Source organism: Uloborus diversus, chromosome 6 (genome assembly GCF_026930045.1).
Source record: "Uloborus diversus isolate 005 chromosome 6, Udiv.v.3.1, whole genome shotgun sequence".
Lineage (NCBI taxonomy): Eukaryota > Metazoa > Arthropoda > Arachnida > Araneae > Uloboridae > Uloborus > Uloborus diversus.
Window position 1 is genome coordinate 39,617,271 of NC_072736.1, and position 13,583 is coordinate 39,630,853.

Here is a 13,583-nt window from a genome sequence, read left to right on the forward strand (position 1 = left end):
TTCAATAACAAACTCTAGAGCTTTATATTATTAGTGTGACAATATTTACATTTCTGAAAGCTATGCTTTGCTGTAAAACTTATTTATTCATTTATATTTCGGATGTACGTTCTGATTGTACGAACAATCTAAAATGTAATTGTTTCCATTTTCATGATATATTTCTATAATTGAACTTGCTAACGTATCGCCAGATGGCAGCCCTTGCGACGCAGAAAGAGACTGAAAATAAAGGTTCGCACAGTCAGTTTGGTTTTAAATGATTTTGCTTATTTGTTTTATCATAGCTATTTTGCAGTGGTGTTGTTGTAAACTTCTCTGAAAAGGCATGGTAAGCACCTTGCCTCCTAAGCACTTTTCTCCAGCTCAGAATTTAATTAACAACAATAATCAGCAAAATGAACTTTGAACTGCAAAACGGATAGTAGGGGTGGGGAAAAAATGTGGTAGCTTCAAATAGGGTTACCAACTTCAGAATTATTGCCACTTAACATCTGGCGTTAAACCTTTATAGTGACTTGATTAGAAAATATTCTCATCATTTTGCCAGCTTGGCAATATTTGCGTTTCTATGGTGTGATGTGTAACTGTTATTTTGAATGAAAATTATATGGGTTTGATTTTTCGATGCTAACAAGGATGATTAACTTTAAATTAACTCTTATTTACCGTTTTTTTTTTCCCTTTAGATGCCTACATTTTAAAAAGGGCAATCTTTTTACATCCGATATGAGAATCATATTTTAATCTTTTTTCAAGCTAACTTCGCTTTATTAAGATACAAATAAATGAAAAATCACTTTATTTTTGTTGTAACGCTGATTTCAAGAATTTCAAGCAAAATTTCATTTTCTAGTATGAGTCAAAAATTCAAATGCTGAATCGATGGTTTAATTTTATTTTTGCTGTGTCAATAGTTATTAATGATATGCTGATCATAGGCCTCTAAAATGCAATTCTAAAATAATTTTATCAAAAATATTTCTTTTACAAGCCGTTTTTATAGTTTTGATGTCTTCACTTTGAGAATTGGGATCTCTTTTTATCCGCTATGGGAATCGGATTTTTCGAATTTTTTTTACGTCTAATATGCTTTGTTAAGAGGGGTAAACAAATAAAATGTCTTTTTATTTTTCGTTAAAATTATTAAATCATAAGTTTGAAACGAAATTCTGTGCTCTTGAAGAGTGTCTTGGGCCAAAAAGTTAAATGCTGAACCCTTCCCTGATTTTTGTTACAGTTATTTTAAATACTGTACATAATAACATTCCTAGAAAAATTTACCACAATGTAGAATGATAAATAAATATTGATATTTGAGGGGTGCCCATCTCCCAGAGAGCCGATGCCGCCCTCCCCCCACCCAAATACTAGAAAAACAATCAATATAATGATATTCTCAACAGAAGAGAGGGAAACGCTTAACTTTAAGTTTCAATGATGCAGTATTTGCGGCATAAAAATTCTAAAATTTCAATTTCACAAAAAAAAAATTTTTTTTTTGCAAAATTATTTGATTTTTCTCAAAATTAATTGATTTTTCACAAAATTATTCGATTTTTCACAAAAAACGGATTCTGTGAAAAATCCTAGACAGACCCCTGACGTAAATTTTTTTTGCAGGGGCCGATCCAGACCCAAATTGGGTCCACTGTGCGACCCCATCACAAAATTCCTCATTGTAAAAGTGTCTCGTTCACAAAAAAATTAATCGTAAAAGTGTCCTTTTAAAAAAATTCCTTTATCACAAAACATTTACCCAAGCGTAAGGCCCGGATCTGCAAATTTTGCCCCCCCCCCCCCCCCGCCCATAACAAAATGAGTAAGACCCCTCCCCAGGGACCAGCAGTGTATGTTGCAACGTTAATGGATCTTAGTGCTAGTTTTTGTCAATTTCTTGGGTTGTTGGGCCCCTTAAGGACGTCGGGTCTGGCCCCTTTAAGGTCTGCAAGTACACAGATTCGTGCCTGCCAAGCGATGTAGAAGCTTACCCACCCCTGCAGCTTCTCCCACCTTGTCTTACTTAATAGAAAATACAATAGAAACACTTTTGACTGTATAGGAAATTTATGCAAAGCAATGTAAATTAAAGTGAGATATGAGAGATTGTATTTGTCAGCTCTAAATTTTCGTGCTCCAATTTCAGCTTTCAACTCATAGTACTTCTCTATTTTTTCTTCTAGTGCTTCCATTTTTTTAATGTTGAAGTTGGCAGCTGTGCAAAGTGAAGCTGTCTAGTAAAATTGAGTTGAGCAATGAATTGAAATTACTTTGAAAATTATTTTATTTTTGTTTATTAATTATGAGGTATATATTTTGTCAAATATCATTGATGCTTTTGTTTTGATAGTTGGTATGAAACTTTTTTTCAACTGTCGTAGTTAAGGTTAATCAAATTATAAAGTTCAACTCTGATTTCTATAGGTTATATTGATTTATCAAAACGAAGAGTTTCGCCAGAAGACATCGAAAAGTGTGAAGAAAAATTTGCAAAAGCAAGAGCAGTAAGAAACTATATATATCTTTATTTTTATAGTTGAAATTAAAATTTATAGCATTTTAAGTTCATACTTCTTTGCCACTCAGGTCAATAGTATTCTAAGGCATGTAGCCGAGATCCTAAAATATGAATCAGATGAAGAATTAGAGGAACTATATAAGAAAACCGCTTGGTACTTCGATGAAAAGTGTAAAAAGCAAGCTAGTTCTTATGATATGTTTAAACATGCTGTAAAGTAAGTCATTTTTTATCGTATCTAAGTAATGAAACAAAGTTCTTGCTTTATGCATTTTAATATCCAATAGTAGAGAATGTGTCCTACGTTTGCAATAAGGTTACAGAAGCGCTTTAAATTAAAAAAAAAAACTAAATGTACTCATGTGAGGACAACATTGGTATAAGAATGATTATGAAATGAAAGCAAAATGATCTTGTATTACAGGAAAAATCTCAACTAAATGTAGGTTTAGTATCCTGTTGGGGCACCTCTAGCATGAATATTGAGGCTTAAAAGTATCATATGATATTCTATATCATGTCGTTCCACATTTACTGTTAAGATACTTCTAAATCAATCAAACTCCTAAGCCACCCAACTTAGCGTCCAAAATAATCTCGGATATGCTTGATCCGTAACAAATTGGTGTATTGATTTAAACTAATTAATTGTTGTTGTTTTTTAGTTTCAAAGTTGTTTTTTACAAACCTAATCTATTTTCTTTTCCATAAAAAATCATTTGGAATTGAGTTACATTTGTGTACATAAGTAAATATTTTAATAATTTCTATAGTTAAAATGCTATACTCATTCATTAAAACCTAAGTTCTTGATTATAGTATAGCTCTTTATGAATAGATGTCAAACTGTTTCAGTTTGTTTTACAAAAATATATCTATTTACCTAAGCATAATTACATTACTTCTATACTTTCACTGCTACTTCTTGTTCTTGCAACAATTACTATACTGCTTGAAAATTTAGTTCAAAATTAATATTACCTTTTTTATTTTATCATGATTAGACTTGTGTCTGTAAGAGTGATTTTGATAATTTCTTAGAATTCTTATGCTAAGTGGTGACTTATAGTAAAGAGAGTATTTGTTTTTCAAATTTCCTAAAATATTTCCATGTAAATAATTTAATATACTTTTTCATAGGTGTTTTTTTTTATTATTATTCCTCAATGAAGTTGACTTGATAAGTTTTTCCAAAATTACTTTAATTTTAAAAACAGCATCTTTTTAAACTTTAATTTTAATGAACAGCTTAAAATGTTTTAAATACTGCATTTTATATAAACATACAATGGTTTTAAAGTAGGGCAAAGAGAGGAAACAATTATTATTGGTAATGTAAATCAGGTAAATTTGGCAAACTTAATCAGTATCACAGCTTTTGTCGCCTCCCTGTATAAATATCATTTTAGAACAGTCCTTCACAATGTTGCATAATCACAAACTGGAGAAAAAATTGTTTGTAGTAAACCTATAAATCCGCTAAGATAAATAAATACTTTTGTGCTGCATAGTAAAGAAGAAATAACAACGTAAAATAGCACATATTGTAGATTACTGCAGACACGTGTTTCGCCATTACAGGGAACGCCTTTTTTAATGCAAAAAAGAATGAGCTTATGGATCAAAATACATCCGATAAAAGTGATGTTGTTGTATCTTTTGTCGAATGTCTTTTCATTTGACGTTGTTATTTCTTCTTTACTATAATCCCTCTGTTTATTGGGAATCAAAAGTTTTGATGAGAAAAAGGGAAAAGGCATAACCATGTGTGCTCTACCGCCCTATCTTTTTATTCTTTATTGCATTAATTTTATGGAAAAGGTAAACTATGTTATCAGGGCATTGAGTTAAACAATACTAAAACATAGTAGCAAGAGAATATCTCCCTGGGAAGCTGAACCCGTCTGAAGTAATACAGGGGAGCTACGGCTCCCCCAGTCCCTAGGTGTCTCAAAAGGGGGAGGAAATAACCCTGTTTAGGGGCAATAAATGTTCAGAAGTAGCCATTAGTAGAAGTTTCACTATTTATTTGACAGTTTTTGTTTTATTAGTTTTTACAAACTCATTTCAATTAATCAGAAAAAAGTTCTTGTTTGATTGTAAATATTATGGCAATCTTATAAGAAAGCACACTTTTTTCCTTTTTGTGTTTGGTCATAATGAAATCTATTGCTGATTATGTCATGATTTAAAATAATGCATACATTAATTATTTTTGTTCTATCTAATTATGTTGTTTTGATAAATTTTTTGTTTAGTGATCCATCAATATTAGATGAGTGTGGCTTAGATAATCAAACCAAAGAAACATTATTGTCTAATATTCGAAGGCGTCTGACTCCTCAAGCTGTAAGGATACGAGCAGGTTAGTATTATGCACACAAGAAACATTTCTGAGCCTTAATATTTCTAAGCTCCTTAATTTTGTGTAAACTTTGTTGTGAATTATGGTTTCCTGTTGAACTTAAATTTGGTCTTTTTAGATATTGAAGTTGCTTGTTATGGTTATGAAGGAATTGATGCGGTCAAAAATGCATTAAGAGCCGGAATAAATTGTTCGACCGAAGAAATGCCTATTAAGGTAAATTTTTCATTTACCATTAAAAAGGACTTAATTTTTATAGAATGTTATTTTTCCTTTGTAATTAAATACTTCTAGTTTTTCACCTTTGTACAATGTATGGTACAGTAACTGATAATTTCATTCGATTCTCGATATATCAAAGTGTTTAGGCCGAAGAAAAATATTCCATATGACTGAAGTTTGAAATACTGAAAAGAAAAAACTATTTCGTTTCTAAGACACTTGTGCTAGTTTTTTTTTTTTTTTTTTTGAAAAACACACAAGCAAATACACAGAAAACAGCAGAAAGTTAAATTTTTTCCCCAAAAATACAAATATTAAATTCTAATTATTAAACTAGAAGTTCGTAAAACAAAATATCATATCTTTAAACATTTCAGCTTTCTTTTGCTCAGTTTTCTAAAAGTTGAGCCTGCAGCAATTAACTAAGATTTACGAGTCTTAAATCTATGATCAGCCAACTTCAAGTGAGGAATTCGACTGGTTTAATCTCTTCCTGGGAATAAGAAGCATATTCTTTTTCTGCTGTAATGATTATACATGATATTGTGGACAATTTTCACCTACTAAACAGAAAAGAATATTGGTCACATGAAACATGAGTGCTTTGCATTGCTAACCTTAATCAATCTCTATATCTATCTCCCAGTTCTAATATAGCTGCTGAAAAAAACTTGCTTCCAGTAACAACTAAGAAAATCTTCAATAGCAATGAGCACATTTCGGGTTCTCCTCTTGTGGAAGTGGGTGGTGATCTGCCAATTACACTCCCATCCTCAATGTTCTTAACCACTGAAAGAGTAAATGGTAAAAGTCAGAGTTGGCAGGTTTTTGACACGTGGTAGTTTTTGACAGTTGAAACTGTTACGCCAAAAAACTCTTTTTTTTTCCCAAAAAATGTCATACTGTCAAAAAGCAATCTTTATATATAAAAATCTTCTGTGCGGATGTTTGTCACCATAAGGCTTTTAAACGGTTGGACCGATTTTGATCAAATTTTTTGTGGGTAATTAAGTTGTGGCAAGCATGGTTTTGAAGCGCGATGGATCGATTCGGAAACGTTTTTGTTAATTAATTTAAACATTGGATGGTTACATCTCGCAAATGATTAATATTTATTTTAAGCTATTGTTGAGCGAGAACTGAAATAAATATTTAACCCGTTGCCAAAGGACAATAAGAAAGCCAGCTCTACTTTTTGTAATGAAATTTCCTACTGTGACATGTCAATTGAGAATAGATAAAACATAGATAGAGTGAAGCCTTCACTTCTCCTGAAAGCAACGATTTTAGGCCCCATAATATACTAAAAATTTAAAGTTTACTGGAAGAAGTCAGGTTTCTTTCACTATCCAAATAATCAGAAAGTACCGTACTTAACAACATTTATTTCTCGGCTCAAGTCCATCTCAGTTTTGGCATCAATTGCAAGAATACTTTAAGCATGGCCCCACTCAATATACTTAAAAATACTTATGGTAAGCGGCAGCGCATTAAGTGGGGGGGGGGATGCTTTAAGGGTTATAAAAAAGACGGTGGAATTTAAAGATGAAACAAATTTTATTTTCGTCCAGATAAATTACAACAGGGTAGTTCTGTACACAAAAGATCAGTGCAGTGGAAGATTTTTAATCTTTACGGAAAGAACAAATTAGGTAATATATGAAGAGCATTCAAGTGCACAAGGAAAAATAGTGAGACAAATGCTCAGCGAAAGAATGGGATTTAAAAGTTTTTGTTCAAAAGATCGGACCTCAATCGGTCAGAGTTCACTTCGCTCACCGATCGGCTTTATTACAGTAACGTGGTGGCTTGGTGACTTTTTCCATAAACAATAGGGGTGCGAGATTATTTGTTTGCATTTTAAAGCTACTGTTAATGTAATTTATTGTATTTTTTTTTTGTTTATTTGGCGAAATATTTTAAATTGCAAAGAATTGTTTTTGGTTTTTTAAGAGTGTTTAGTCATGTTAGTTGAATGTTTATTTTACATCGGGAGGGGGCGGGAGTGAGTGGTTTTCACTTATTCAAGGAACTGGTTTTACCTTTATCGTTATTTTAAATGATATCCTTTCGATTGTTTTATTCTTTTTCATATGGGGGACGTTGCAGCGGGATTTGCCGTTTGTTTTAGATGGGTAGTTAGTTTTTTACACTTAATATCTGAGGACGAAATTTATCATTTGAGTATAGCTGAAGGAACAAATCGTACAATCTGTGAAGATCTTTCAAGTTCGCGAGAAAAGATAGTTAATAAAATTGCTCAGTGGGCATTAGATAAATCAAGTTGTAATAAATATATGCATTCTGACACCAAGCAGCTGAAAAATTTCAACTTTTCACTTAACAAACTTTGAACAGAACTACGTCTGTCGGATCCTCTAGTTTTGTATGTAAAATGTAATTTAATAACAAACATTTATTTTCATTAGTATCGTACTTTTGAGCGTAAGCGCCATTGTGATTATGGAGGAAAAAGTTTCAAAATTGTCAATATGGCGGAAACAATAGATGCAGCACCTACAATTTTTTTAACACATTTTACCCCGTTTTGGGGGGGGGGGATAATTATTTTTAAGAATGACAAAATGTAGCAGACATGCTTCAAAAATGATCGGGAATGTGTCCAATTTTCAATCTTATGTATGGAAAGGTTTTATTTTTGCAGTACTAAATTCTGAAATGGGTTTCTATGATTTGTTCTTTATGTAAATTGTTGATTTTAATCTGAAATGTCAGGAAATTTTTCTTATTTAATCTATTTTTGTAGAATTATTTCACTTGATTTTATTATTATTTTTCTTTTTTACAAACAATCGTTAGGAGTTGTCCTAAAATTTAAAATTTTGTCTTTAATTTTCGAGTTTTGTCCTAAAATTTCTGAAATTTTCATTATTTTATTCCTTACTTTTGTGCTGAAAAATAAAATTCAACTAAAAATGAAACTTTTCATGATGATATGCCTATATTTTAGGATAAAATAAACTTCATAGATCCAAAGAAATTTTCTCTAAAAAAGAGAGAAAAACCTATGCTGTGCTGCTGCTTTTTTTCTGGAGAAGTGGGTTGGGACGCAGTTAACCAAAACACATGCTAATTATAAAGCTGTTTGTTTTATCTGTACTTTGTAACTCTTGCAGTCATTCCTCTTCTGCAAAAAATATATAAAAATAGCATAATAAAGAAAATAAAAACAGCTGTGCAGCAAATGTTGCAAAGAAGGAGTTAGGGGAAAGAAATAGGATTTGATACTTTTGATTTTTTTTTCTCTTTGAAAAGAAATGAAAAATATGTTAACTGGGAGGGGGAAGCAGTATTCCCTCCTTTTCTAAAATTGTAGTTCTGTGGAAGATGGGAGGGGGGTGAAAGGTATCATAGCTAATTGAAAAAAAAATTCATTGTGTTGAGTTAGAATCCAAATATAAGCACTTGGCTCATAAAAAATATTTGAAGCGAAATTTAATATAGTTGTCCCCAGATGGGAAGTAATGTTTATTTTTATAGTGCTTATCTTGTGTCGTGGTCTAAGCATTAGCTTGTTCTTCCTGTACAAAGAGTCGGTTTGCTTTGTGTTTCTGTTCAGTGAAGTTGATTCATTTCTTGCGCGTATAACTTTAAAATTTAGTCACTAATTTTTTGCTTTAAAAATGTGAATAGTAATTTGTTTTATTAAAATGCCGCGGAAAAAAAAATTCTCATCCTTGTGGTTGGAAAATGCACACAGAAATGGATGCAAGATCAGCAACTGGTGCAGTGCAGAAAAGGATGAATTTAAAGCAATTTGTTCTGTTGGTACATTATCTTTCCAATATTGATAATCAAAGATTTTCACCGTTATTGTCTCTGATGCGGCGAGACATAAGAGCTTGAAAAATCAAGCTGTATTTTTAATTCCATGTTCTTCGTCTTCTACTGAAAACAAATTCTTTATGATGAAGCAATCCAAAGCTTTTGTTCCACAGGATAAAATTTCGAAAGCGGAGGCTTTCTTAGTTTTAGTTGCCATAAAAAAACAATTTTTCATTTGCATCTTTAACAGGGTTGGCCGGATTGGACCCAATTGAGTTGGACCCAATGGATTTTTTTGAAAAAACCCATTTAAAAAAACCCATTATCTAGCCCACTTTTGGGGTTTTTTTAAATTTTTTGAGAAGTTTTTTAAAAAAAAAATTAATTTAAATACTTTTACAATTTAAACTTCTATTTTATTAGTTCTTCACCACAGACAATGGACATAAAAAATGAATTTCGAACTTTAATAGTATTTCTTAACTCTTAACGGCATTAAAAATACTTCAAAGATTTAAAATATACATATTTAACTTTTTTCTTTAACTGGTCAATAAATAACTCAAATTATCTTGACTAAGTCCTGTCACGTCTGGTTTTCTCAATATTTGTAGATTGTACAGAGGAAACTACTCTAGCTAAAAGGCTTTCATGTGAATTATTTTCTGCAACCCAACACGTCACAAATTTCGAATTAACAAGTTATATTTTTTTTAGAAATTAACAGGTTTTACAAATGGTCGGACAGAAAACAGAATAGGATGTACAATATTTTCATTATCTTACAAAAAAGTTTAATATTTCTTAGTCTGTACACAGAAATAGAAAAACAGGCAACATAAAATTCAAAGAAATGTCTTGATTAAGCTGGAATTCAGTAAATAGGGATTTAAACTACTTGAGGTTCTACAGTAGTTTTGCATAAAAAAATGAAATACAATAAAGTAAAATGCAAAAAAAAAAGTAGTAATTAAAAACGAACAATAGATTTTCTCACTCGAGAAGTAACTTTGCCTTAACTGTTGGTAATCATGGAAACTAAAAAATCTGAAACTTACCATTCTTGGGTTTTGTCGTCTTTCATACTCTTCTTCAGAAAACGCTGAATTTTAACTAGTTTTCCAGCTTTTTTTACCCCAAGACAATTCTTGTGCTTTGTTCATATACTTACGCTACAATATGCTACAAGTACCCTACATTTTCCCTAAAAAGAGACAAAAAAAAAAAACACATTTCTTTTAAAAAACCCAGCTTTAGTTGGGTTTTTTTGGGTTTTATTTTAAAAAACCCAAAAAACCCTGGGTCCATGGGCTTTTTTAAAAAAACCCGGGTTTTTGCCAACCCTGATCTTTAAATGATTTGTCTGTAATTTACAAGGATATTTTTGATGATTCTGAGATAGCAAAAAGTATCAAATTATCTGTTAAGAGTTAAGTGCATAATAAATTTTGGACTTGCACCCTACTTTATATTTTTTCATCATTCTTTATAATAATTTTGTTGAAACAACAAGGCAAGTAAAAAAGCAATTGGACATACATTTATCCAACTGGTATGTGGTATATATTTCTACTTCATAATGTGTCACTGTGTTGAAGAATAAAGGATTGAATACATTCTATTGTAATTTTCAAGATTGAGTTGGAAACGTTTTATCATCCACTGTGAAAATCAAGCTTATAAATTACATTCCAGTTTTAAAAAAAACTTGGTATTTGTTGTCCTAAAATTTTGAAATCACCACTCCGACCCCTGAAACTCATTTTTAAGCAATCAACTGTTCGAAAGAGAAAAAAAATCACAAATCCAGAATTTGATGTTTCTCGCATTTATTAGTGTCAAATTTTTAGTCTTGCACCTTATCAAGTCAGAATGGCCCTTGGAGTCATAATGCTGCTTTAAATAGTACCCTTTCATGTCGAAAATGTATTCATTACAAAATAAGTAAACTTTAAAAAAAAAAAAAAAAAGCTCTGGAAGCGATTGAGATAGAGTTTAATATAATTGAGGTTCTACTGTAGTCCCATTATATACCATTTATTGCATGAAAATTCAAAAAATTTAAGCTCTGAAATTTGGCTTCAAATAATCTATATGTGTTAACCTCATTTGTGTTTTTTTGACCTTTCACTTATTTAATTTTATCATTTTAGATTAACTTAATTGCACCACCCCTGTATGTTTGCACAACAACTACAATGGAAAAAGCTGATGGTTTAAAAGCTTTACAAGATGCAATCAATAAAATTGAAACAACCATAAAGTCATCTGATGGAGTGTTCAATATTGTTATTGCTGTAAGTATCAAACTTTGTTTGCCAATTTTACTTTCCTAATAATATCTGAAGTACTTTCATTGCAAGGGGTTGAACATTTAATTCACTGTGTACACTATTTAAGTAAAGATTGAAATATATATATACAAGGTTAGATATTTTTTTCTGATAAAGTCTTCTAGTTAACTCTCTATGACTCGAACCCTTACAACTTGAATATTCCTTTTTCTCAAAGTTTTCATTCCATCCCAAAACAATTTTGTTTTTTCAATACAAAAAAAAATGTTTTCTCCCTTCAGGCATAGAAGTGTTCCTATATTCTTATATATTTTAAAATATATATTTACAAAATTCCAACACTCTTACGCTATTTTTCGACATTGCTCCCGTGATTTTCTAAGCATCTGTCATAACATGGTATACCTATTTGTAGAAAGTTGAGGATGTGTTGTCAAACATGGGGTAACATGGCCTCTGAGCTCATCATTGATGTTGCGCCATCGACTGCCAAGGCAATATTTTAGATGCAGAAACAGATGAAAGTTGCTGCAAGTGAGGTCGGGGCAGTCTGGTGGATGTTCAAAAACGCCCGAGCCAAAGTCCTGCAAGAGTCCTCATGGTTGTCTACACAAGCAGCAACTTTCTACGAATAGGTATACAAAGACCTATACCATGATATGACAAATGGTTGGGAAATCAAAGAACAATGTCGAAAAATAGCGTAAGGGTGGTAGATTTTTGTCCAATAAATTTCTTTGCATTATCTGTACTTGTTCTTTTTTTATTTGAAAGCGGTACTTACTTTAAAAACGTGCCTCGTATTTTAACCCTCATTTTAAACATCTTGGGCACACTTTGGGCCCGGGCCAACAGGTGTCTCCCCCCCCCCCCCCTGTGCACACCATTGTTTCAACCTGTTAAAAAAAAAATTTTATGTCAATGTTTTTCACAATTAGGTGAGAGAACTACAATTTGTTCTATTTTGGAAAACTAATTATGGAATAATCATTGATTACCATGATGAAAATCTTCCGCGGATTTGCGATTTTCCGCTTTTTGTATTTTTTCTATTTCCTGGTTGAGAGAGTTAAGCAATTGATTGCGATCTTCCCATCTTCCTGTCAGGATTTTTGCTGACTCACGTGTTCTTTCTAGGTAGAAAGAAGAGGGGAACTTCGTTCTGTGAGTGGGGAAAGGGGGGAAGGCTCAAGAGTGAAGTAGTAAGCGTCAGCATTTACGCATTTTTAAAATCCAATTGCATTCACTTACATAACACTCGCTCATTCAAGGTTGCCACGCACCGGGAAAACCTGGAATTGTCAGGGAAAATGAAAATGGCCGAAAGTCAGGGAAATGTCAGGGAAAATGAAAAATTGCATATTTCCGATCGTTCTTAGCGCGGCCTGCGGTCTATGACGTCAAAAAAAAAACAAAAAAAAACTTTCAGCCTTGTTTTTTTCGCTGCCATTCCCATTCGTTGTTTTGTCATTCCCCTCTTTCTTCTTCCCCCTGCAGTTCTTTTTATCAACTCTCTGCCATTGGCGCGTGCGCAATAGCAGTCGGTGGCGGACATGCGCAGAAGGTACTTCTTTTCTTCCTAGTTTGAGGGGACTCTGTTTAAACGCTACTGGCTGCTTGTTTACGTCAGCAGTTCTGAAGTTGTTATGATACACAGCACATTGTTTTGTCTGCGAGTGCGACTGAAGTTCTTAATGAGCTGCAATAATCTTTTCATATTTTATATTATTTCTTTAATTTAATTAATGAAAACTTATTCTTCTAAACAATTTTGTTCTGTAAATTTAGTTCATTAGACAATTTTAAACTTAGAAAGTTTCTTTATTACAGAAGTATCGCTAATCTTTTAGTATTTTGGTAGTGATCTTTAAAGACTTTCAATGCGCTTGTTTCTTTCAAAATAAAAGTAATCCAATTTAAAAAAAATCTGCACATCAGAGAAGTTTCTGATCATTGCTCAAAATTAAACTTTATGACAGGGTGCCCACAGGAGTGATTATGGCGCAAGTTGCGCCATCAAATTTTTTTTGGGGGGAGTTTAATTAAAACTTTTACTCCAATTTTACCCCTTTTACTCCAATATTTTTAAATTGGAGTAAAAGGAAGTCATGTGCTGCAACTTAAACAGGTGGTCAACTTATAGAGGTTGAATTTTATGATAAGATCTAATTCTGTGCCTAAAAATAGCGGTCAACTTAAACAGGTAGTCAACTTAGGAGGTTTTAATGTATCAGGATGACATCTCTTTTTACCACTTTCAGTAACAGTGAAAAGGGGGTTTTTTGGGGGGGGGGGGGGGATTTTGTAATTTATTTTACTTTATTTTTATTCAAATTATTTACTCATAATATTTTACTTTATTATTTTTATCTGTGTATGTGTATTTTATTGCGGAGGA

General features: G+C 32.1%; 1 protein-coding gene across 2 annotated transcripts in view; it reads left to right on the top strand.

Annotated features, from left to right (window-relative positions):
* Positions 1–13,583, top strand: part of LOC129225275 (eukaryotic translation initiation factor 2 subunit 1-like) — a 115,454-nt gene that overhangs the window by 99,001 nt on the left and 2,870 nt on the right. For both annotated transcript variants that reach the window (XM_054859861.1, XM_054859859.1), the window contains exons 3-7: positions 2,425–2,504; positions 2,587–2,735; positions 4,777–4,883; positions 5,002–5,099; positions 11,045–11,188. In XM_054859861.1, the coding sequence (XP_054715836.1) occupies positions 2,425–2,504; positions 2,587–2,735; positions 4,777–4,883; positions 5,002–5,099; positions 11,045–11,188 (578 nt within the window). The remainder of the gene's footprint in view (positions 1–2,424; positions 2,505–2,586; positions 2,736–4,776; positions 4,884–5,001; positions 5,100–11,044; positions 11,189–13,583) is intronic.